The 27,481-nt window shown below is 33.0% G+C and overlaps 1 protein-coding gene and 1 long non-coding RNA gene across 2 annotated transcripts in view; one reads left to right on the forward strand and one right to left on the reverse strand.

The window, feature by feature from the left end:
- The window catches only part of LOC128557158 (uncharacterized), a 252,569-nt gene that overhangs the window by 62,749 nt on the left and 162,339 nt on the right, over nucleotides 1-27,481 (reverse strand). The window contains exons 9-10 of the mRNA XM_053544035.1: nucleotides 17,090-17,397; nucleotides 7,778-7,914 (exon numbers count right to left, since the gene is read on the reverse strand). Coding sequence (XP_053400010.1) covers nucleotides 7,778-7,914; nucleotides 17,090-17,397 — 445 coding nt within the window. The remainder of the gene's footprint in view (nucleotides 1-7,777; nucleotides 7,915-17,089; nucleotides 17,398-27,481) is intronic.
- Nucleotides 20,028-23,648, forward strand: LOC128557160 (uncharacterized). Its single transcript, XR_008371074.1, has 3 exons — nucleotides 20,028-20,164; nucleotides 20,784-20,906; nucleotides 23,578-23,648. It is a non-coding gene; the product is annotated as an uncharacterized LOC128557160 (long non-coding RNA).

A 27,481-nucleotide genomic window follows, 5' to 3' on the forward strand; every position in this document is an offset into this window, starting at 1 on the left:
ACTTTCAACTCCCGGAGTACCTGGACAAATATGTTAGACACACAATGATACTAAAAGTAATGACAAAATACTTTTGAAATAGAAGGTTGATATCTTCTACAAAATAGAACATGAACAGCCAAAGCACATGTGATATAAGACCAAATGTGTTGTCGAGAAGGGAATAACCTGTCTTAAAAGTGTCTTCTACTTATTATGGACAATTTGGTGTATTATATATGATAGACCAAGGCCTATGTGGCATAAAAAACTAAAACAAAAATTCACCCGAGGGGTGGTTTCAAAAGACTTTACATGGACCTTAAGGCTTGCCATGTAGAGGGTCGTTACAACACTGTTTGTGACGCATTGTCTCGTTTACAGTGGGACAGGTTCAGGAAAGCCGCACCCCAGGCAGATCCAATCCCGTGCCAGGTACCAGCGTTTCTTTGGGATATCTTCAGCTTAAATCTGGGCAATTATTACGGACTGGTGTAGCACCAAATTCTCTGTCGACTTATCAAGTAGCATTGAACGTATTGAAACAGTTTAGACAAATTTACAAGTTAAATGAGTCTTGGCCATATAGTCTCGACAACCCATATAATTCTGTTTATTTCGCATTTGGTTTGAGAAGGGGTTGTCACCTAAAAGCATTTCAACTTATGTATCTGGGTTGAACTATTAACTTGATAAAGTTTGATATTATGTCTGAAAAGATAAAGGTAATTACTTGAAAAAAAAATGTTAAGTATTTTTGTGTTGTAATTTTCGAATGATAAAATAATCCAAATTGTATATTTCATTGAAACTCCGCAAAGTCGTTAACTAATACGTTTTAAGTGTTGTTAAGTGCAATGACTATCATTCCTTGAAACAGTGGGATTTTCATTTTAAAATTTTCACTGTTACGGAAATACACTTGAACGCGAAAGAATATAAATTATAAATAATCTGATTATTTTTCAAAATATGTGTATAAATTCCTATAAACATATGCGCTCCATCATATCAAAATGTTGTAAAGAAATCTAAGTATCTTGAAGAATTTTGTAGTAATATTTTTACCAATACTACGGTGCCCCTAAAGTGACATGTTACACACTTTTTTTCCAGTTAGGTAATGTGAGACTTTTTTTTATTTCGTTTAAACGAAATAAGTTATTTCGTTTAAACGAAATGATTTGGAGAAAAAGTGTGTAACATGTCACTTTAGGGGCACCGTACAATACAAACATTGTGACATCATGATTTTATATCTATAGACGTTGTCCAATTTGCATGACGTTGCCTTTGTAAAACTGGTATAATTTGATAAAAAAAATCACAAGTCATTGACATAGAAAGAACATTGTTTTGTTTTCTTTTTCAGTATGTGGTCGATATATATTTCACTAGTGAACATCAGATTTTAAAATATCCATTCGTGGCTTTCACCTGATGTTTACTTAGTAAACTTTAGGACATTTCGAATTTAGACTGAAACAAGCAAAAAATGCGCTTTATTTATTTTAGGCTTATCGGGGGAAATACTGGAATATATCAATGAAATGAAATTGATATTATCACCGTTTCAAAGCATTTGAAATATTAGATATATATTTCCCCAGACATATTTCCTTTTATTTGAATAAATCATCTGTACTGGCACGCGAGTACTCACCGGACAGCAGAAGTCCCCGGACACGCTCCCGTAACGCTCTATTTTCGCGATTCGTCTACATATTTTTGTGCCTAATCATACAGACGCTTGTTTTGGAGAAGTTTATCAAGTTCATTTTTTTTCACAGGTAATCATATGAGTATAAGGTGGCTGGGGAGCGGTTTCGTAGTTTTGGCCCCTTTCGATTTTCTGTATAAACAGGACAGGGTAGATATAAAGGCATATCTATCTTACTGGTTGTTTATCATTATTAATTCTTTAATATATCTGGGGAATGTGGAACGGTTAATGATTCTAGATGGCGGATGTTTTAAAATTCCTAGTTCCGTACTTCCGGTTGAGGCTAAAACATAAATGTCAGAACAAAAAGTCGGCCAGATGCGCGGCTGTCATCCACATTCTACACCACCCTGGTATGCATCTATGTTCGAACTATTGATATATGCTACGAAATTGGATTTAAAAATAGAAATGGATGAATGGCAGGGTTCAAAGTGAGGCCCGGTTAGGCTATTTTTGGTCTATAAAATTTGGATGCTTTGGCTGATTTTCACTACATCTGGCGTAGAAAACGACAGGTTCATAGGACCAGAGAGGCGTCCTTATGTAGTCTATTGTATCTGCAATAGTCCATAGTAGTTTCAAAGAAAAATAAGCAAAAACGAGATTTCTATGTATATTTCAACACTGCTACCCACACGTCAATGTGGAATTCTGGTACCCACACGTCAATGTGGTTTCGCAAATTTTCACTACCCTGCCACCTTAATAATCGTGGAAAACCTACCGCATGGTTACTTGTTTACATTTTCACTGACAGGGCTTCCGTTTTTATTGCGCATGCGCAAGAGAGGCCCCTCTGGAGGGTTTCAAAATTAAGGCTACATGTCTTTACTTCACGATTAGCAGACGATACAAACACTTTCTACAAGAAAACTTATTTTCTTTCTGACAACAATATTAATTTGCCAAAATATTTTATAATTTGTTCGATTAGCCAGTTAATATAAAATTAACTTGTAGAATAGCTTTGATAACACCGGTCTAGATAAGGGAAGTCAATACTGCCAGTCTGTTGTAAACTGTTATATATGCATTGTGTTCCTTTGTAAGCTGTGTTGAAGATTTAGAATTGCATGGTTTACTTTATATAAATAAAAAGAAATCGAAAAAACCTGATGGTGATAGAGCTTGTCTGTTTAAACATTTTGCCACAGGGTCCCGACCCCGACATCTTCATGTATATTTTTTGTCGCAAAACACTTTAGAAGCTCAGTCCCATGTTCATGATAATTTCTAGACTTTAGATTCAAAGATTTTTTTAACGGAACACTATTTTATTTTCCATGTAGTCATATTCCTGGAAAAAAGATTCTGCAAGCTATCACAGCATATTAATTCGAAAAGCATCGAGAGAATATGACGTGCCAAAATCAACTCTGTCGAATGGAATTAACAGTAAATTGCAGAAAACTTCGTTTGGTCCTGCTAAACAGTTTCAAACTGAGGATGAAGCAGCCCTAGCCAACTACTTGGCATATATGTCAAAACATGGCTTTCCTCTCACAAGAGCGATGGCCATATGTTTTGTTAAAGGTCTTGTTGAAAGATCTGGTAAATAATACAAAAATAAAAAAAATAAAATAATATACAAGCAATTAAGTAAATAAATAAGAAAGGAAATAAACGAATCTTTAACAACTTCAAAATTGTCAGTGTCTGTAGGTGCATAAAAATACATTCTGTTTTCAGTCAATATTTTATCGAAAACGAAAGCTTTATTTTTTAATAGTATTTCAGTTTAATTATTAGAATTTATTCATCTGGTGACAGGTCGTCCGTCATGTGCTGCAACCTCTTGACTTAAATGTGTTTTACTTACCTCCCAATGATACTAACATAACCTTTTAAAGTCAGAGAAATTATCTGTACACTAACTTAATTTTACTCTTAGCGTATCTGCCATTTGCGACCAGTGACTGCACGTACATGCAGTCTAATGGTGAGCTGCACTGTTCTCTTTTCAGTCAGAAAATTTTCAATAAAAACACTTACTGAAATATATATTTCCTAATTGAAAGGTTGGCAGTCAGTCCATTTGAGGAGAGTTAATAATCTAATATCAAATATCTTAAAAGATCGCTTCTGATGAAAGCTTGAAAATGCATTTTAAAATTGTATAGTTTATATATGCAGGTATCAAATATTTTAGTTACTGAACATTATATTTTATCTGACGTTTATTACAGTTAATTGGGCCACTAAAAAGTATATTTTCTGCTGTCGCCAATAATCTTGGATTTATATATGCCAGTACAACATTAGAGGTTCCATCCATGTTGTATCACAGAAAAGTGGTCTTGGGTTTTTCCCTACGCCCAAAATAAAGAAGTTTTAAAATAAGCTATTCATAGTAACATAAAAAGAAGTCATTCAAAAAATATTGTAAGTGGACAGAAAAGGGATCTGCCAAATAAAAAACAAGACCACTGCAATGCAGAGCACTACATACAAAGCAAATTCATATATGACCTATGACCCCTAACTGTGACCTTGACCTTGAAGCGAGTCATCCGAAACATGTACTCTGCACGTCGTCTCAGTGCCAAGTTTCTTTGAAATCCTCCAAGCGTTTCAAGAGTTACAGTCGGACACGAAACAAACATATATGACATTTGACCCCTTAATGTGACATTGACCTTGAAACGAGATATCCAGAATATGCGCTCTGCAAGTCCTCTTGGTGTGGTAAACATTTGTGAACAGTTTCTTTGAAATGCTTCAAGGGGTTTAAGAATTACAGAGCGGACAAGAAATAATGATTTTTTATGTCCAACAAAATTAAACCGATAAAATATTATTGAAGATATTGTACTTAAGTGAATCAAAGTTCTTTTTTATATAAAATTTTTGATATTATAGCTTATTCTATACTTGTAGACTTTTAAACGTGTCTTGAAATTTACGTTGTCTTGAAATGTATTCTAGGAACATGCTTATTGTTAGAAAGCAATTTTAGCAGGTCTAATTTTATATAATTCTATAGACTAGGTGCATTGTGTTACCACATTCCTTAATATGGCAGTCATAACTTACTGATACTAAATCCTAATGCAGAAGCGTTGTGTCGAGACTACAAACGCCTTTTGACAGCATCATGTTTATAAGGTAGTCATTATTGTTGATAAAAAGCAGATTCTCACTTCTTTGTGTTTGAACGATTGTAATCATCATAAAATTGTAATCATCATAAATACAAACTTGTAAGGACTGGTAAAATATAAAACTACATGAAAATACCTTCATGAAGATGCTCCTTTGACCTCACGTTTGACCTTACATATATGTCATGACATACTATATTATTAAATGCAACAATTGAGTTTTGTTTGAAAAACTTTTATTCTAAAAAAAAACGCCAAAGAATTAGAAAGTCAAGTGAAATTATTTGCACAATATTGAGATAATGTTTTTGATAAAGGTTTAAGGTAGTTCTGCACGTGAGGATAATTTTTTCTACAAATTGAATGTAGAATTTGATTAAACTCTGATTTTTCAAAACTTCGGAATGTACTAAGGAAATACAGTAAATATTTCGACCTTAGGCAAGTTTTCATAATTGGAGTCTATTGGAAAATCACAACTTTCAAAACATTTTCGCCAATAGAATTTTTTCTTAAATGTAGATTTTAATGAAACTTCTTACAGTCGTATATAAATATATGGCATATAGTATGGTGAAATAAAATGTGTAAGTCCGTGTGCTTATTTTTGAAATATGTGGCTAAGGTAAAGTGACCCGCCCATTACAAACTAATTTTAAGACATTATTTTTAATTATTTAAAGAGTCAGATGTTTTAATATAATATCTTAACTTAATAAAGGTAGTAAAAGAGCTATTTTGATAAATTTACTCACTGGTTGCTATTGATTTATAAACTGATTTTCGTTTCCGTACGCCGAATCCAGGCATCATTCTACATTTTCCGGATAAATGACGTTACGCCATGACTTCCGGTTTATCAAAAGTGCAGAACTAACTTAATAAACCTAATAAAGGTTTATTTAGAAGCTCCAACTGCACTTAAGTATAGAGGCTGATTTAGGACATTTCCTTATGTTGTGTTGGCTTGAGCACAGTTTATTAAGCACATGTCGTTGTGTCATTCTGGTGCGCACATTAAAGCAACAAAACGAAAGTTACAATGCAACATAACGAAACATAGAACGCGACAAAGCAAAACATAACATTCCGTTCTGGTGCGTGAACTATCAACAAAATGTTTGTGTTGGCACGATTGCCTAGATGAAAGAAAATGTGTCGTTGTCTCGCGATTGTAATTTTAAGATTTTGTTATATTTTTCTTTCTAGGCCTACCCTAAAAGAAGAAAAAAATGAGATAGACTCATACAAGAATGACAAAGAACAAGTTTGGTAAATATCCATTCAGTGGTTTAAAAAATATAGGGATTTGTAGACTTAGTGCTGTAAAGCTCTATCAATTGGTTCATAAAAAGAAGTCGCTTATATTTTTTTAAGTTCTGGCGGTCCCTAAAAGGGGTCAAGTTGAACATATGAACAATCCTATCTGCTATATCGTTGCACTAACAGAAATGTTGTTACGCTCATGTCACGTGCCTTCCACTGTGATTAAGGTCGACGCACGTTTCGCGACACTACGCATGACAAGACGCGCAACAATACGACCTGAATCTACGCATGACAATGTGACACGACGCCTGACATTAATTTGTGTCAAATTTCGTGTCGCAATGTCGCACGTTGTGCTGTGTGTTAACCGTCTACTCTTCTAGGTCGACGCACGACATGCGTTACGACGCTCATAAATACGAAACGAGGCGCGACACGACGCTCGACACATCATTCGAAAGGGCGACAATACGACATGAAAATAATGTCACGCGTCGTGGCGCATTGTTGAACGTCGTGTCGCATTATCTTGTTTCATGTTGCGTGTCGTATCGTATTGTCGTGGGTCATTTTGCATGTTTCGCGGCGACCGAAATGTTTTTAACACGACATTGCGACACGAAACACGACAATGCGACCCGACGCGCAACATGAAGTGTTGCAATGTCGTTGCATATTGTTGCCCGTCGTATCACGTGTCGAACTCGTTTCACATCGACGTGAGTCGTATGACGCGTCGTTTAGTATTGTTTTGCGTTGTATCATATTATCATATTGTTGGTAAGGTTTTATGGACATGATCTTAGTTTCATTTATTCACTATTATCATCACATAAAAGTTTGTGTATGAATTGACAAATCTTGTGGTTTAGTGCAAGATTCACAAAATATTCAAATGTTATAGCCAAATATTAACAGGGACTTATAAAGGTGACACATGCATGTTTGTATGTACAAAATGTAAATTTTATCTAGGAACTGCATCGGACTTTGGATATTATGATGTTAACATATTAGGAAATATTTCCGAGCAAGCTAAAAACTGTTACTAGTTCCTTTTGAAACAATCAGTATGTTGAATGAATTCTTTTTGGGATCTGAATGAATTCAGAGAATTCTATTCCCGATCACTTGTTTATAACATATTAAGTTAAACATTGAAAATATTGTTTTGCATTCTCTTATTGACAACCGCAGTCATTAAGTACTCTAAATAGGTATTTGTGCATTGTAGACTTGCCAGAGTGATCGCTGGTACATAATTAGTTTCAGTATGTTCTTTTGGTAGTTGTTAAAGTCAATATTGTTTCACATCATAACGTTTTGTAGGCTAAGCTCGCGTACTTTTATGATATACAAATACTTCTTTATACATTGACAGTCTATTCCTTTGTATTGTATTGATTCAGTCATTGTATTCACTATTTTATATTGGGAGCAGTTTGACCCACCTAGGCATTTAATGGTTGGAATGAACGTTTCTGTGAAATATTAATGCTTGCAAACACATTTTTGAAAATCTGACAGTTGCTTACATCTTTAATATTTAACTGTATTGAGCAAACCTTACATTACTATCAGCCTTACACGCATCGCAAAATAGTGACAATATTTCTTACGAATTAACATATATTTGAGACACATATTTTTATGAGCTTGCTCGACTCTTGTATGACGCTTACAAGTACGAGTTATAGCTTACTCATTCCATTGTCGGATTGTTTCTTTGTAGCTTTTCGGACTGAGCACTTTTATGTACTTGATAGCGGCGCTATATACGTCAACAGCATTCATACTGCGACCTCTAACATCTTCTATTTGCAGATTGTCTGTCAATCCCTGAAATATCAGATACCATAAAAATGCAAATAGGAGAACGTTCTAAATATCAGACAAAGATTTCTACCGCCTGAAATCTCTAGATTCAGCAGGCAGTTGTCTTGAATTCTTACAAATGTCTAAATTTCAGCAGTGTATTTTTCACCTTATTTCTATTTCATTTCAATACACATTGGTCTCTATTATACCGGAACAAACATGTGCTTTTTCTTAGATTATAAACATTCACACAACACGTATTCAGCCTCATTTTTTTCTTCAGATTAATATTTTCATGAATGTTCTCTTTCCTTTTATGTCTACATATGACCGTATAAAATGAAACACTCAGACATGTTTGTTAATGTAAAGGTAACTGAATATGTATGAATAGCAATATGTCTATCCCGCAACATTTGTACCTGCAGACATTTGAGACATTATTTCTGGAGTAATATCTTAATAATGAACAAATAATGTAATTGCCACAAGGTGATAAAAACAATGTGATAAATGTCAACTTGAAACTTGCTTGACTAACACTATGGCTTTTGAAAAAGTCAAATATTCATATTCAAAGCATTACAGGCTACACTGTATATAAACAATCTTCATGAAACTTACATGCAATGTATGCACCTACATCTTCTATAAAAGGAACCTAGCTTAAATAACTCAAGAGATATGGCCCTTAAGGTAATCAGAATTGCCACTCGATTTTTAAAAAATCTAAAACATAATTCTGTTATAACACTAATTTCTCAGATAGAAAGTATACAGTGTCATTCAACTGTAAAAAAAGGAAGAATGCACATTTTGGCATAAGTAACCTGTCTCTTACAAAACGATTTAAAGGATTTTTTTTTCAAATGAATGAGCTAAAATACTACATTTGAAAATAAGTCTAACAAAATTTACATTGATTTTAATAGATAAGGTTCTGAAACAGAAAGTAAAATGGCTAAATACAATCGTACAATTAGTTAGAATAAAAAGATGTGTCTTATTATGATGAAAATGAAAACACACATCATTAACTTGTGGATGCGTTCTTCCTATTTATAGAGTATACATGTATGTACATGTTTTAATTTCTGACGGACAGTTTTGTCAAAAGTTTCAATGTGTAAAAACAAAGTTTCAAACTTGAATTCAATTTCACAAATTTTAAATTTCAAAGGAGAAATAAACTGATATCAACATCATACACGGAAGAAAACAAGCTATGAAAGTGCATGCTTGTCAAAACTTTCCTCATTGAATGTATCCAAAAAATAAAATTGATTCAAGTCGTAGTTAATCCTAAATCAATTAATTCAGCGGAAGTTAAAGTAAATGCATAAATAACCCATATCTTCTAGTTTCAGTTAAATAATGATATGTTTTATATATTGTTCCATAAAATTATTGATAAACTAAAGTAATGAACAAATATGCTTAGCAGGCGTGATACTTTGGGCCACTGCGGCCAAAGCCAAACTGTATGGGACTGCATAATAAGGTTCATAGCTAATAATAAGGTCTATAACGCCTATATACGTCCTTCTCGCTGGTGAGGGGCAGGGGATTCCCCGAGAATAAAACTAAATGAAGACAATGTTGCATTCTGTGCATAAATTACGTCTCTATTAGACTTTTAAATCATTATACATACCTGTTTTATTTAACATTACAAACTATGAATTTAACGTTTAAGCGTACTAAGCGCTTCATTCCGGGTTTTGTGATACTACTTTAAACTGAGGCTATTACTATTCTCGTTTAGAACATTAAATTGATCTTTGTGAGATTTTATGTATTGTAGCTCAGTTGGTTAAACATTCGGACAGTATTCCGAGACCCTTTGTTTCGGATCCAGGCCTGATTGCACATTTTTCACCCGCCCCTGGCACATGACTATATTATTATAATTACGTTTCATGATCATCTTGTAAATATGTTCACAGTTTGTTAAATCGCTTCGGAAATTTGAAGAACAGTATTAGTTTTGAAATAGCAAGAGTAGTAGATCTTCACCTTAATATCGGGTCTTTTTGCCTTGTACATTTTTTCACAAACTATGACCAATAAATAAAGTTTTCATTTGAGTTTCATAGGATGTAGATCTGTAAATACATTAGTAAGACACCGTTACATACTTTTATTGAAGTTGTAAACCTGCTGCGAGTTCTGGCTTTGATAACTCACGATTCTTCACAATAACTACACAACTACAAACCTTAACTGACTTTAACGATAAACATTAAACGTATTTATCGCCCTGTACTGTGTGAATGTGAATATATAGATATATGGGCACACCATGAATTTATTCACAGAAAAACTGAATCTTGCAAAATTGCTGTCTCATTGCCATCGTATCTATGGTTCAAATAAAAAATGAGTAACAGAGTTTTCTTTATTTTTCATTATCTTAAAGTCAAATATAGTTTCAGTAAATATGTGACAATATGTTTCCATTTTTCTTAGAGCTTCATGCTGCTTTCATAGAATGCATGTTAAGACATAGTGCCATATCTTATATTAAGCAGTATTATTCCTGAAACTTAGCAACATGTATATTCCAAATATATCTCGGACAAATTTTGTAATTGCTGTATTCCTTCATAAAACTTTTGTTTGTTTGCCAATTTAGAGCATGTACAAACAGGGGAGATTCTCTTGAGCGCGGGCTGTTTTGAACGTTTTGTTATGCTCTTCTTGGTGCAAGGTAAACATAAAAAATGACCGGAACCAAGTTTGACCGAAATCAAAAGCTCCTATTAAAACTTCCGCACAATTACGCGAGTCTGTTTCTAGATTTAGTTCACGCGTCGTGATTTAATTCCCGAGGATAGTAGGCAAATAACAATTAGAAATTTCCAGTTTCGTTATTCAAATGAATTTTGGTGGGGAGAATTAACATGCTTCATTTAAATCGTATGTCGTACGAAACGTATGAAGCCATATTTCGAGCCTCATTTCTTCAAATATTTGTATTGTAATTGAATTCATCTTCATTTTGTTAGGAATCATTGAGTGCATTATGTTCTGAATACAATATATTTCATTTCCATGTAAAGTTATACATGTCTCTTTACATAGAAATCTGTTTTAGTTTGCTAGGTTAGAAATATTTGTATTTTACGTTGACATTTTGTTGCAGTAAATTATTGCTTTTTTGTAAAGACTATTCCTGCAGCTAAGTCATTTTTTTTATTTTGAATCCGTTTGCAAACTAAAATTTGTTTGATACTATTTTAACGTTTTTAGAAATTATTGTGCAAATGTTCATAAATTGTTCATTTGCGATAGAAAATTTTCGACAAGATGAGTCTGGCATTTTTCTTTATGCAAAATGCAGTGAAAAAAAAATATATTTGGCGTAATTTGTCGTTTTGTAGTAAGATACATAAATATCCCTAAAATTTTTTTGTAATTACAAAACGTGTATTATGGAATTGCGGCGTTATTTTGTCAGTTGTATGACATTTTAATAACACGGCTCTATAATACTATAATCTGTCAGTGTAATGTTATTATCTGCAGTTTTTAATATTCCTTTTGAACTGTGTAAATATTAAATGCATTTTATCACTTTGTACTATCAATAGCACGTAAAAAAACATTGCAAGAGTACTTGCTTGATTATGATACCATGTGATTTTTACATTAATTATTACACTATTTTCTAATCTAGTTTTATTAAGAATACGATATTATAGATAAGGATGCATCTTCATCAGCGAATATACAAGAACCTTCAGTGACGTATAATAATGACGTATATATTATGTATAGCACCTTCACTTTTCTTATACATCACGCGACTTTATTAGAACCTACAAATGATAAGGTATATCCAAGACATCTGATTTTATATGTGTAAACCTACAAATGGCACAGTGTTCCAAAGGGAACTGGCTTTGTCCTAATGTTTATATGTGTCAATATACAGATGATAAATAGTACGCAAGAAAGCTGTTCAACGTCCCGATGTTTTGTTTGTATTCCATGCTAATAACCTTATGTTCTTTATTATAAGCATTTGATCTATGGCGACATTTTCTGGTAGAAACAAGGCACATTTCATTGTAGAACCAAAGCGTATTTGGATTATACATATCTTGAGAAAATCAAGCGTAATAGAATGGTACAGTTCCCGGGATAGCCGAGGCGTATTCGGAAGGTATATTTCCAGGGAGAGCAAAGGCGTAGTCGGATGGAACATTTCCCGGGAGAGCCAAGGCGTATTCAGATGCTACTTTTCCAGGGGGAACCAAGGCGTTTTCGGATGGTACATTTCATGAAAGAATCAAGATGTATTCGGATGGTACATTTCATTGGAGAAGGAACTCGAAACTTTTAATTACGTGATCTGCAATTTCGGCTTATATGGACGTATACATGTATGTGTGGGTCCTGGCAAAGATCAAGTACCCTAGGTGCGCTAGAAGTTAACTAAAGGTGACCGGTCAGTGTTTACATTTAAAAACTCGGATTATGTAGGTCCTTGCTACTATTGTTGATCAAATTCGGGTACATGGGGTAGTTCTAGAGGTTAAGGTAGTTCGTAGAAGATGATTCACACTACCTAATCTCGAGTAGCTATACAGGCCTGTGTAGGTAATAATTTGATGTATACTAGTATAAATATAATTATGCAGATACAATTTTACACTTTGAAACTAGTTTAGTCTCTACATGCTGAGTTCCTACATGGACCATATATGGATGTGCAGGTAGATGTCTCCATTTTATATTTCTACCTCAATTGAACAAATGTTTTACATTTTCGATTGACATTGCTGGTGATGATATCAAACGTGAAAGCACAATTAAATGTCTTGTTGCATTTCTTGACAAAAGATCATGTAAATTGCAAATGTCGTATATGTTGAATTACTTTCGAATTAAGAACATCCAAAAATAACAAAAGCAGCCACTGAAATTTTAGTTTGTCTCTAGTTATTTCACATCTGGATTACTGCAATGTCGTAATGTATGGTGTAGCTTACGGTAAGGTGCGTAAGATTCAAAGCATGTGTACAAAACCTGTCCTTAAAATGAGGAAACTTGACAGTTAAAGACAAGCATTGTATGACTTACATTGGTTGCCGGATCAAGCAATGATTGAGTTTTCTTTCATGTATAGCTGTCACATTGGCAGAGCACCTATGTATTTAATATAATTGCTTACAGAGTATGTTCTCAGTAGACAAGGTTTTAAATCGAGTTTGAATAAAAGTTCAAAACATTTAATGATAGAAGTTTCTGTACAGTTTATAAATGTTCTTATTTCGTCAAGTCCTTTGATTTTAAATTTCAGTACAAGAAACATGACATCTAGTTTCAGCTACAAATATAAAGGTGTCCGTTACAGAATACAGATGGAACTTCATTATAAATGGTAAAAAAGCATCCAGTTTAAGTCTTGAATTACTGAAGGTGAGTTATTCCTTTTATATACACTTTAAGCTCTTGTAATTAACATATACTTTTGACAAAGAACTTTGAAAAAAACCCAAATAAACAGCATTCTGTGTACTGATTGGACGGATTTTATTTCATAAAATATTTAGTGGCCCTCAATACACATGCGACCGCATTTCGGCATGGCAAATAGCAATTTTTAAATTGACGTAAACAATGAACAAGTCGCCTCACTTCCTCATCAGCTGTGAATAAAGAAATCTCTTCAATTTACAAGTTTCTTCATTGTCAGCCTAAAAAAAATGGCTTCTTCCTCTTTGCGTTGCCTGCAAGTTGCTATGTCATTTAACTAGTGATTTTTCTTGTGTTCATATTTATTTTTTTAAAATTAAACATGCTATATGCCATAATATCAATGAAATAAAGTCGCGGCCATTTCCCATCTACTTGTGTGTTTGTTGTTTGTGAATGCTAATAAGAATAGTTTAGAATTATATTTTTAACGACATAGATATAGTGAACATTATAAATCTTTGTATGTTCTACTTCGATCGTAACCGTTCTTAAGTTGATGCTTCCATCAAGACTTAGAAAGCCACCTTCCTTTGGCAACTTCACGGGTTCATTCTTTTATGGGTTGCTTAACACAGGTCTGGCTGTATATTTTGTAATTGACAGGTTGTGATTTTTTACTTGTGCGGATACGCATACGGTAGGTTCAAAGAGTATTTCATGGGACACAAATCATAAAAGTTATGAGTGAGCGTATAAGTTATGTATCTAGTCAAGAATACCTGATAGTCATTGGCAAACGCTGAATATTACGTATACTTATAAAAATTTAATTCACATTTTGTATGCACATGCGCATGATGGGCATACTGCCTGCTGTTCATAATAAGTTCTACCATCGCCAAAAAAATAAAGAATCACAGGGTTTACCAGTAGAAATGCTTTCGGGTCTTTAATTTGTCAGTGTCTCAACAGTTTACCAAAGGGAGAGTACTTTGCAGCATTTTGGTCATGAACAACAAAAAACTCCAAATGTGTCTCTGCGCAGGGAAAATCTTCAAACGATTGATAATAAAGTATACGTAGACCAATGACATGATTTTATGAATCCCAGTCGTATCAACGGTGTTAAAACTATTTTTTATTTACACATAATTTTGATTGATTCGGCAATAGCAGCTTCTAGCTCATTTATTCTTGAAAACGGCGTTTTGCCCTGTCAGTTCATTCTTCATTTGTATATACTGATTATGTTTGCCTAATACGGGCTCCATAGAAACAGGTTTCGTCATACTATGTTGTGACGTTCCAGTTAGTAAATCACCCAATATGAAAAATCTACCTGGTGATAGTTCTGAGGTATGGTTTGCCATAGTGGCCTTAGCGGTATATATATTTACTCAAGTTAAGTCAAAACAGCAAACTTCGATGGAGAAAAATCGAAACAACGCTGGTGACAAGTTGAAACAACGATGGTAAAATGCTGAAACTATGATGGTTAAAAGTAGAAACAACGAAGGTGAAAAGTCTAAACAATTTCGACATTTCACCATCGTAGCTTCATCGTTGTACTGAAGTAGCTTCGTTGTTTAAGCTTTTCACCATTGTTTACAAACAAATAATATATTTGTTTGTCTAGAGTGACAAGTCATTTGCAAAATGTATTTTAAATTTTAGTATAAACTTCCTACAAGGGGTGAAAGTTTCACCTATCAAATTGCTAAAATGTAAGTGGATGGGGAGGAAGTTACTGATCGAGGAATGTACCGTTTTGATGTACGCAATAAACTTCATCCTTAACTCCACTATATCCCAGAGTTTCGGGATTTAAATGTGTGTAAATAAATATTATTCGCACCAAGGTTTTGGTTTCTGAAGGACTACGACAAAGACAATAGTTTGCATATTTGAAATATAGTAAGTAGACAAAAACATAAACACAAATATTAAAACATGAGTTTACATGAAACTGTAGTTGTTAACATTGTTTCATGAAAACAAAGACAACGATTCTTATTATCATACTGTATATCCAAAATGCGGACTTAACGAAAAGAAAATTAACCATATAATTGCATTTAAAACGAGCATGCCAATCTATACTGAAACTACCAAGAACAAACACGCATTTGCAGTGCATCATCAGGAGAAACGTGGAACAATACTGATGGGTTTCAATGGAAACCAATTATTTGATATTTTTGTCATCGTGTTGTTGAGTTTTCATCATCGTAGTTTCGTATTTTAGACCTCGTGAATTCTATTTACACCATTATATTTTTCTGCTTTCGACTTTCATCATCACTGGTCAGTGTTTTTATCATCATGGTTTCGGGAATCGTGGTTTGCGGAGAAAAATAAAATACAAGATCGTCCTAACTTTGTAACAGCCAGGCATAAAATATGCGTATGCGTAAAGAAACATTTGTATGTACATTGTCAACCATAAATGTAAAAAAATGTAGTTTATACTAATTTTGTTTAGCTCGATTGTGATGAAAGCTTCAAGCTTGATGGAACCACTCTCGAGAAAACTATTTGAGAATCATGGTGAAATAACTTATTAATTGATGTTGTGTTAAGAAACACACCTGCAGGATATTTTAACTTGTTAGGGTTATGAATGTGATAGAAATTGCAGAAGCGCTGTCAAATATTGTCCCTGTTATATGCTGATTGCTTTTTGCTAAGCAGCTGAGCTGCCTTTTTATAAAACGAGAACACTTTTGAAATACACTTCTGTTTTCATTATTCCTTTATTTTCATGCAGTTTTTAAATATTAACATTACTTTCATTTATCTGAATAATTTATTGTGCATACGAATTTCTTTCCATTATGACACTGAAAATGTTTTATAAAATGCAATAATCTTGTTATGTAAAAAAATAACTTTTATCTGTCTTACTTGAAATTAGCTTATCTCTATTACGCTAGTTTCTGAAGAACAATGTGATCAACATGATATGTCTGTCAATGAAACATCTCTATGTATCCAAGTATTTATATGCATGTAAGAAATAAAGTACAAAAATGGTATAAATAAATAAAGTTCTCAAAAATGAATATGAAACATTCAGACTTTTATATAGAAAATAAAATACTTATCCTTAAAGCCACGTAGCAAATTCACTTGTTGAACAGAAATTGTACATTTACAGTTATTTTGTGTGAAATTTAAAGTGGAATTATACGCATTTTTCAAGTAAAAATCCAGCTGAAATAGATGTGTGTGTAAAAAGAGTTGAGGAAATTATAGCTTTTAACCCAATATACCAAACTCTTCCTGTTACCAGTACAAAATAATAACTTCCCAAATATGACTTTTCTTATTTTGACTGGGGCAGTCTTTTTATGAAAAATCAAACTGCACGCAGGAGTTGCTTCCCTTCAACTTCAGAAATCTCTACATATAGGTAAGGGAGATCACTGTGTAGAAGATTGAAGAAAAGAACTGTTATATTATTAGCCCGATTTCTGTATTTCTAAAGCATCAACTTCAAATCCTTATGCGGCATTATTGTTAATTTAACACATTTATATGTACAGCAACTGAAAACTGCTTTTACAAAACATTTACCAAAAATACACTATATGCAGTAAGATGCGCATAATGACACTTTAATAACATTATGAAAATACTCAGGATAGCTTCTCTGTCGGGGGAAAAACAGGATAAAGTTGACATACAACTGTAAAAGAGATGTATGAATTATTTGTCTTATGGAAGTATTTCATAAGTACAAATTGTAGTATTTATATAAATGACTTACCACACTATTATTTATTTTGAGTGATTCAAAATAGAAGTATTGTTCACGCTTCTGTGTTGAGTTCAAGTCATCGTATTTTTCCTTTGCTACAGCTCCATATTCCTCTACTTCCTTCTTTTGATTTAAAAGGATTGTGCTGGATAACATCTGCACCAAAGAAGAATACCCGAAGTTTTGTTCTGTCGTGAAATACTTGCTTGGTAAAACTATAAATTGAGTGAATGTACGTCCAAAAGTTACTGATGCGATGACACGCTTTCCGCTCCTACTAAAAGTTTCAAATGGTAAGTTTGATGCCTCCTTTGGTTCTGAAAGTATTAAGATATACTTCTTACCAATGTTTTCGTACTAACCAGTAATAAAAAGATAATATGTGCATTTTTCATCAAATACCGATATCATTTTTATATTTAATGGCTTTATTCAAAGGAATGATAGACAGGCTAATTGTTTTGTCAAAACTGAAACAAAATTACAATTTAAATATTTTTTTGGAAATGCCAAATCGTTAGCCTCATTTAAAAATATAACAAATAAAACAGACATTCAAATTTATTTCGAATATCATATGCTGTATGTCACGTACTGAGCAACGTGTCGTATGTCTTATGTCAACAGCATATGTCAATGAAACATCAACTTCTATGGCGGTGGGTAAAATCAGCGTTTTTTACCGGGATAAGTTAACAATGTCCGAATAATGGACTGTCAATAAATATAATCAAGATACATTTATGTACTGGTAATTGGTTTGATAGTCCGTTTCTGCGGAACTACTTATTGCTACATATAACATGGACTAGCCAGTAAGCATACTTGTTCACAAAACCCTTAAGGAAGACGCGTTTTACCAAACATACTAAGATAGACTTGACATTCTTTCCAAAGGTACACCAAGGAAGAAAGTAGCACAGCCAATATTCAGTTTTGTTTTGGAATGAATTGTGCATGATGGTAAATTCTAAGAGCGAGAACTATACTTTAAGAAAAGAACAAAACAAATGATAAAATGAAATTAAAATTTCAAACAAAATGAAAAAACAATGCGTGTGAAGGACGCATGTGTAGTTCAGTACTTACAGATGAATATTTATTTAATACTTACATAATACAAAAATATTGTGATGATTAAGTGAATGCTGATATGCAATGCAGATAAACATGTTTGTTTCTGATTACACTCTATTGGGTGATCCAACTTGTAAAATAGTTATAAAATGTATGTGTCCCAATTCTGTGATAAATGGAAATCCCAGTGTTTTACGGACACGTAGATTTGTAAAATGATGATTGCGACTAAATACAGTTTATAAGTTTACTTGGCACAATTCTTGTTTTACTTCTCACGTTTAGTTACTGATTGTTACTTCTTCTATTTTTTTACCATTTTCACAGGAAAATAGAGTAAACACCTTAACATTTAAATGAAAGATATATATAAACACGAAAAGAAATTTATAATGAAAGGAGCTCTGAATATTTTTCTATATAGCGAATATATCTAATAAAGGTAAAATAATGTGGTTTCTGTCATATCAAGCAGTGCAAAGACTTGAGAACACGACAGCACAACAACAAACTTACAATTTATTTTGCAAAAAAGGTCACCGACATAATTTTGTTGAGGTTTCTCACTTGTTCCTAGGATGTTTTGTTGTAGTTGCGAAAAAAAACTTAACACTAAATAACAAGGCACGTACAAGTCGCAAAAATTGAAACAAAAGTGTACAGTTTTCTTATTTGGTTACGAAATGTAGTGATGGTAATATTTATTTGTATTGCTGTAGTTTACTCGAGTCTTCGCCCCACCAACTCTTTCGAGACATTCTTTCGAGTCTGCGCTAAAGGGTAGACATGTGCATGATTATTACATCCTCTTTGATCATAGCATTCCATACCTCATGTTTTCATTTCGATGTAAATGAGATGTGGAACCAAAATTTGTAGTCCTGTTTGGCGCCATATAACCTATACTGTGTTGGTGCGCCGTAAAACCCAAATAAATAAATAAATTGATCATAGCATATCCTCCTCTGCATTCTACCGTTAAAGTTGGACAGCCACTGCCAAATACATACATGATTGATAATCAAATACGACTTATTGACAGTTTTTGCAACCTTTTCTTCTTTTGATTAGGTAATTTATGTTTCTAAAAGTTCAGTATATGTGTCATCATTACAACTCTCTAGAATTCAGGTTAAGGTACATTCTATAGTCAAAATATCGACATTTTAGTGTTTGTCTTTACAACCATTTTGCGAATTTTTACTGAAGAATTCCATAATTTGATGAATGAAATGCCTATTGAAAATGATTTAGCTCTCCTTTGAAGTATATATCTTGAAAAACAAATGCCAACTTGTACCCGAAAATCCGGACAGAAGACAGAATAAAATATTTTTAGGTGGTCATATTTTTTCAAAATCGACAGCTGCTACATTCAAGCATTATCCTGCTTAAAATTGTGACCAAAACGTTCCTAGATAATATATCTACTTCCTGCGAGAAATCAATTTTTAAATAAATTTGATGAAAGTGCCTTTTATAGTCGATAATTTCAGATAATTTTTATTTTCTCTTTTTTTCATGCAGACATCATCATTTCACAACTAACTTGAGATAAACATGCGTATCTATGACAAAAATCCATAATATCATTACAAGGGCAATACACAAAAAAGTCAGATGTGTCAATTTTATTTTTAGAAACGGTTGCAGTCACAAAGTAATTGACAGAATAAAATGTAAATTTCAGCATATTTTTTCACACAAAAATGTATTAGTGCGTAGAAATGTGATCAGGCTGAGCACATGGCCTTATGGATTTCATGATTTTCGGCGCTTAACGTGAAAACAGTTAAAGCACAGGATTCACAAACATTAAATTTATGCTTAAATCTATATGCGATACATTATGCATATAATTATAGTTCACGATAATATCGCTTATGGAAGTAACTGGAATAAATTTGGACTATTTCCTTCGGAAGTTTACAGGACTGTCCTGTCAAAAGGCCTCCCTCGTGTTTACATATTTTGACAGGTCGAGTTGTTCTGGGACTAGGAACAATGGTAAGTGCAAAGTTATATAGATTTATATAAATTAATTATTTTTTGCAACGAGTTCAAAGTAAGGTTGATTATCAGTCGACTCTATTTCAAGATCTGAGAATGATTTGCCTATTTTTGGGCGGAGAACATAGCATATGCATGCTTTAGTCTAATGAGACCTCGGGCAGACCGATTTTACATTTTGATATTTTACGTTGTCTACCTCGGAGGCGGATATCGACAAGTCAAAATAATATAACGATATTCAACTCTCGAGTACAATTATTTGGACTAATGCATGCTTGTATCACTGCCACCATAGATTATCATTAGATCCACTGGCAGATCTACAACAAATCATTCTCAGATCTTGAAATAGAGTCGATGTAGAATTAACGCATTGTTTCATAGTGAATCGATCAGAATAGACAGAATAGATCATTGTTATAGAAGAAAAAAACGTTGATGTACTTTTTGCATTCGAATTGACATAATTTGAACATAGACTCTGCATTTATGCCATAAAATATATCTGATCGGACGTGCTGAATCATCCGGCAAAAACCATCAATATTTTTAAAGTAACATGAATTAGAATCAAGGTCTACTGTGCATTTAATCCGTCATGTGTTTGTTTCAGATGAATGAATACCTGCACCATGGAAACAATGTCATTTGCAAACTTTTTGAACCTGTGCTGGGCGTTCACATTGACATTTCTTGTTCAACAGGAATACATGATGTCGACCAACAGTACAGATAGGTAAATATCAATGTGTGCAATTTCAGATGAATGGCTCAAGCATTTTTAAAGTTATGTTAAATTATATAGCTAATTTTGTCCCCTCTGCGCCAAAAGTGTGACATTTTGCATGAAGGATAGTTTTCAGCTGTGTTTTACTTTTTCAAACCAAACTTAATTGTTACAGCTTTGACTTTTCTTAAATGAAATCTAAACTCTGCACATTTAAAACAAAATACTTCTTTTCATTAACTACATTTTATTCTTACCAATAGTTCATGTCTTGTGATGGAAGCTCCTTCATAAAAAAAATAGTGATACATTTAAAAGTTGATCACTAATATTTCATAACCCCATTACTTTTCTTAAGTCATAATATTTTTCTAAGATCTTTATCCTTACAGCTTTGAAGACACCTTATGATTTTATTGTTTTATAAATCAACTTTCTCAGAATCTTCATATATGTCTATACACCCAAAAATGTCCCTTGTAAGTATTCTTTAAATAAAATGGGTTTCTACTTTATTTCCCTCTAAATGGAAGTTACAGTGGTTACAAAAGTAGCTTTCAGCTTCACATATTAAGCCCAAGTGATGTCCCCTGTGCACCTTTTTTTGACATTCATCAGTTATCATAGCATTTATACTGTAATATGTTGTGGCAGTTCTATATTCTTAGCAGTGTGTAAGTTAAATGCAGGCATTACTTGATAATTAAGCATTATATAAGAATCCCAGGACCCAATTTTAATTATTTTTTTTTGCATTTTTCTCAAGTTTTCAGGTTTAAAAGGGGAAACATCAATTTTAATTAAAGTTTACCTACATATGTAAATATTCAGTAGCTAGTGTTGTGTAGTTGAAAGAATTTTACTTACTATGAACATATTCCATGAATATATATTTTGCTGCCATTGTCCCCTGTGCATCTTCTTAAAATTAGTAGCTTATAAAGATGTATGAATTTTACCATTCCATTTACCATGCATGGCATTTTGTCATTTTTCTACTCTGAATAAGCAGTGCATGTAAATAAATTTATTTCAATGTGTTAATTGTGTTTAAAGTCACTTATTTTTCATTTAAAGCATTAACATGTTGCTGAATTTTCATGTTGTTGTTGTGAAAATTTTCAGTTTTGTAGTTATTTGGTGGAATAAAGTAATTGTTCAATAGACTTTTGTCTTAAGATGATCACCATTAATCTTGTTTTGAACAGAAAAACTAATACTTAATGAATATTACCCTGATTTTTAGTATGTGTCCCCTGTGCATCTCTTAAAAATCACCAGACATTTTTGAACTTTGGAATGTGGTTTATAAACCTGCAAAATGTGAGAAAAAATAAGTTTTATAATAATATGTTAATTATTTTTCATTCAGCAACAACTTTTCTAGGTAAAATTTTATTTTTATGTCAGATTTGTGCAGAAAGGGTGATTTTAAAACCAAAGTCCACAAACATTTATTAAACAAGTTTCAAACTATACACAAACACCTATTCATATATGTTGAAAAACATTTACTGTTATTTATCGCATAGTGCGGCAATTTTCCTTTGATCTTTGCAGCATGTTATACATAGTAACACACATTATTACTACAAAACTGTGCTGATATCTTACAAAACTGCTGCGATATATATCAACACGGAAATCTCTATGGAGTTTCATAAGAAAAAAAGTGTTCCGATATATATCAGCACAGTAAAACTGTTCCGATATATATCGGAACACTTTTTCTCTATTGAGGTCCTATCAAGGGAGTATAATTTTTTCCTTTCAAAGAAAAGATGATTTTAGCTCCAATTTACAGTTCACAGAGAAAGAATTGTCACAAACACCTACATTTATAAAGTAAAAGAATAAACAAACTAGAATATTTCAAAAACTTGATAGTTATTGCCAAATTCAGAAATACATGAAATATATGAAATTCTGAGATTTTTGAAATGTTTCTTTTTCTTTGATTTTTTTTACAAACAAAACAAAAGTTTTACAATATGTCTGGCCAATGAAATGCAAAGATTTAAAACCAATGCAGAAATTTGTTGGGTACTTTTATCTGGGGAACCATTTTCTAAAACAGAAGTTTTAGTGTTTCAGTCAGCGAGGCGCAGAAAGGGAATCAAAATAGTAAAAATAATAATAAACAAATTTAAATGAAAATGATATATAAATTTTAATGATAAACTATGCGATAAAACAGTTATAATATGTAGTGCTCGTGTGTTACCAGGATATATCAGAGCTAGGGGTACATCTCGTTATTTTTCTCTTCACATATCTGTCTCGGCCTACCGGCCTCGACGATATGTGCAGAGAAAAATACCCTCGATGTACCCCTAGCTCTGATATATCCTGGTAACACACTCTCACACATACTATAACTATTACACATATTTCCTTGTCATAAAACACTGCAATATTTATCACCAATCTTACTGGAAATTCTCTGAACTTATGAACTGAAGGCTGTTCAAAATATTATCTGATTGGTATTTTCTGAACACTTTCCCAAAGTTGTATATTTCCTTGAAATTTGAATTATTTGCCATCATAAAAAATAAGTGACCACCAAAAGAAATAGGTTTGAATTTCCAACCCCTATGTCACACTTTTGCTTCATTATTTTGAAAACCACCAATATGTTTCCTCATAGGTTTTATTAACTATACTATACTTATTTCAGATGAAGATATAAATTTATTCAAAGAAATAATGGGACAATGAATGCTAAAATTGCCAAGAAGAAGACTGCCAATTTACACACCTTTTTTATTACAGGTAGGTGTTTAAAGTGTTTTGAAAATAGATATGGCATTCAGCATTTATTTTACAAACTATAATAACTGATTTTAGAATTATGTACACTGTACTTTTAAATTGTTTTTAATGTGAAGTGTCAGAAATTTATAGAGAAATCACAGTTAATTGTGAAAGAAAAATTTATATATATAAATGTACATGTTGGGCTTTTTTTAGTTACAGTATGATATGGTGAACAAAATGCCTCAATGCAGCCAGTTCTGGAGCTTTGGCTAGACTATGAACAGTAGACTCAAAAGGTACAGGATTGTTTAGAGCTGCATTTATTAAATTTTTTATGTAATTACTATTTATCAGTTCAAATGAAACTTGGTACATCAGCATGAAGTGGACAGGCACATATTGTCAGGACTATCAAATTTGATTATTTGTTTCTTCAGTTATTATGTAATTTTCTTTTTCAAATTGTCATATCATAGCTTCCTTCATACCTTTTGCATTAAAACTCTCTTTCTGCAGATTCCATCATATTGAAATGGATCATGGTATACTTCATGACCAAGCAGCAGAATTATACACATACTATAGTGGATTTCACATCTGATGACAGTTTTCTAAAGTTATGGTCCTTTTAGAATCTTGAATTAAATGAAAGAATTACAGTTTCTTTATGTACTCAGCTCCTCCCCCACTTTCTATCCAATGCCCTTGAAACTTGTAATACACTTTTACCTTAAATGTAAATTAAGGCCTTTATCTATTGTAGCCTAAAATCTAAATTTGGAGTGTCACAGCATGCCCCTTTTTACATTATAAGAATTATATTTCATCTCCTCCTACAGTTTTCATACTGTGTCACAGTGCAAAAGTAAGTTGATATGAAATTATCAACATGAAGTAGGCATGCACATATTGCAAGACTTCATTTCAGGTTACTTTTTATTGAGTGATGTCCTTTAAAATATCACAAATACACTTGTACATTGTGTATGCCTACTCACAGTTTCAAACAATTCATAAGAAATTTAGTATACATTATGGACATGAAGTGATTATGTGCTTATATATAGTGTTAGTTGAAAATGAAATGCATGAACAGACAAATATATATCATCTGTTTGAATTCAAAGCTGTATTTCTTAGTCTTTATTACTTGTGTAAGGTACTGTTTTTCCACTTCTTAATGACATTTTCTTGATAATGTCTGTCAGACGGATAATATTATAATTGTAAGATTTTACATTCTAAAATTTTGTGTTTTATGAACATATAAAACATGTTAAGTTTATACTAGTGTGAAAATGGCTAAATCTTTCCATTTCAGATGATCATCTGAAGGGCCACAATTGTTTAAAGCACTGGTCAACAAAAACTGAACTATTTGATGGATCATACATCTGCAGAATGTACTACCATATTTCCAGAATCAAAGAAATAGAAATATCAAGTATTTGAGAGAAAGAAAAGTATGCATCATGTATGAGACTGCCTAAGAATAATTTGCAAAATACATTGAAATCTAACAATTGCTAATTGCATAAGGAAGTTAAGAAAGGTGTACTCTTCTGGAAAATATGTGTCAAGTGCAACATTTCTTTTCCAATTTTGTGAGCATAATTCTGAATAAAAATTGCAACATGGCTACAGGGATAATACAAAAGGTTTAATCTTATTTTCAAACACATTGGGGGAATCAGAGAAGAAATATCAAGAATTAGGGAAAAAGAAATAATTGTCATGAATGAAGAACTTGCTTTTTATTAATTTACAAAATACTTTTTATCCTCACAACTGTTAATGATATTATGATATGGAAGTTAAAAGTGTGGACTTTGATTAATCTTCAACTTCTCTGAGCATAGTTCTACATAAAAATTGTAACTTTATAAAATAGTCTTGTAGAAAAAGTGTAAGACTTTCATACTTGTTTTATAGAAAATGTTTCTGGATGTTTCAATGTAAGTTTGCTAGACCCAGACCACTAGCTCCTAAGTCAAGGTTACACTTAGATGTCAAAGGTTAAAAGGGTCTGTTTCTGACTGGTCAATAACTGCCATACATAAAGGGATTATGGAATTACTTGGCATAAATGTTCACCATAAAGAGACAACGTGTTATGCGCAAGACCCAAACCCTTGCTCCAAGGTCAAGGTCACACTCAGAGGACAAAGATTAATAGAGTCTTCTTGGTGTCTGGTCAATAACTCTGGGATCCATGAAGGAACGTTTAGATAACTTGGCATAAATGTTCACCATAATGAAACCAGGTGTCATGCCCAAGACCAAGACCCCTAGCTCAAAGGTCACACTTGGAGGCCAAAGGTCAGATACAAAAATGACTTTGTCCGTAGCATTCCTTGTTCATGCATGGAGGGATTTTGATGTACAATGGCAAAACTGTTCATCATCATGAGATGGTGTGTCATGAGTAAGAACCAGGCCCCTAATCCTTTGCTGTTACTATAAATAGCTATTACTGTAAACTTCTATTCTATTAGCCCTTATCATGCTGAACATGATTTATTCTGTCTTTGCGACCAGTGTAGATCATGATCAGCCTGCACATCCATGCAGTCTGATGATGATCAGCACTGTTCGCCATTCAATCAGTATATTTTTGGTAAGCATCCCGTTTAACAGTTAATGGTACTGTCCAAATTGAAAAATGGACAAGTTCATTATAGAAATTCAGCAGGGTAATGGTTAATATTAGCCCTAGGAGAAAACTGGGACTACTTTTCTGTAGTACAACACACATGTTACAGCCAATTTTTGATGTACTAGTATTTTGACATAAGACTGCCTGATAAATACTTTTGTGTGGACTTAGATTTTTTTCAGATTAACTTCTCTTTGTTGTCACTATAAACAATATATAGACAACTTTTTATAATTGACCATAGGGAGAAATCAAGACCATTTTAGCTCCACTATTCGGAGAATAGGGGGGCTATACTACTCGCCCTGGCGTCGGCGTCAGCGTTACACTTCTTGGTTAAAGTTTTTCGGTAACCTTTGTTTTTCTGTCATATCTTTGTTACTATTGCTTGTGTCTTACTGTAACTTCACATAAACATTGTCCAGTATACAAACAATATATGTGTAGGGGCTGAGCCCATTATACCCAAGGTCAAGGTCACCAAGGTGTTATACTTAGATTATTTTTAAGGTTAAAGTTTTTCGGCAACCTTTGTTTTTCTGTCATATCTTTGTTACTATTGCTTATATCTTACTGTAACTTCACATAAACATTGTCCAGTATACAAACAAAGTATGTTTAGGGGCTGAGCCCATTATACCCAAGGTCAAGGTCACCAAGGTGTTATACTTGGGTTATTTTTAAGGTTAAAGTTTTTCGGCAACCTTCGTTTTTCTGTCATATCTTTGTTACTAATGCTTATATCGTACTGTAAATTCACATAAACATTGTCCAGTATACAAACAAAGTATGTGTAGGGGCTGAGCCCATTATACCCAAGGTCAATGTCACCAAGGTGTTATATAACCTTCGTTTTTCTGTCATATCTTTGTTAATATTGCTTATATCTTACTGTAACTTCACATAAAAATTGTCAAGTATACAAACAAAGTTTGTATTGGGGCTGAGCCTATTATACCCAAGGTCAAGGTCACCAAGGTGTTATACTTAGGTTATTTTTAAGGTTAAAGTTTTTTGGCAACCTTTGTTTTTCTGTCATATCTTTGTTACTGTTGCTTATATCTTACTGTAACTTTACATAAACATTGTCCAGTATAAAAACAAAGTATGTGCAGGGCTGAGCCCATTATATCCAAGGTCAAGGTCACCAAGGTCTTACACTTAGGTT

Source organism: Mercenaria mercenaria, chromosome 5 (genome assembly GCF_021730395.1).
Source record: "Mercenaria mercenaria strain notata chromosome 5, MADL_Memer_1, whole genome shotgun sequence".
Lineage (NCBI taxonomy): Eukaryota > Metazoa > Mollusca > Bivalvia > Venerida > Veneridae > Mercenaria > Mercenaria mercenaria.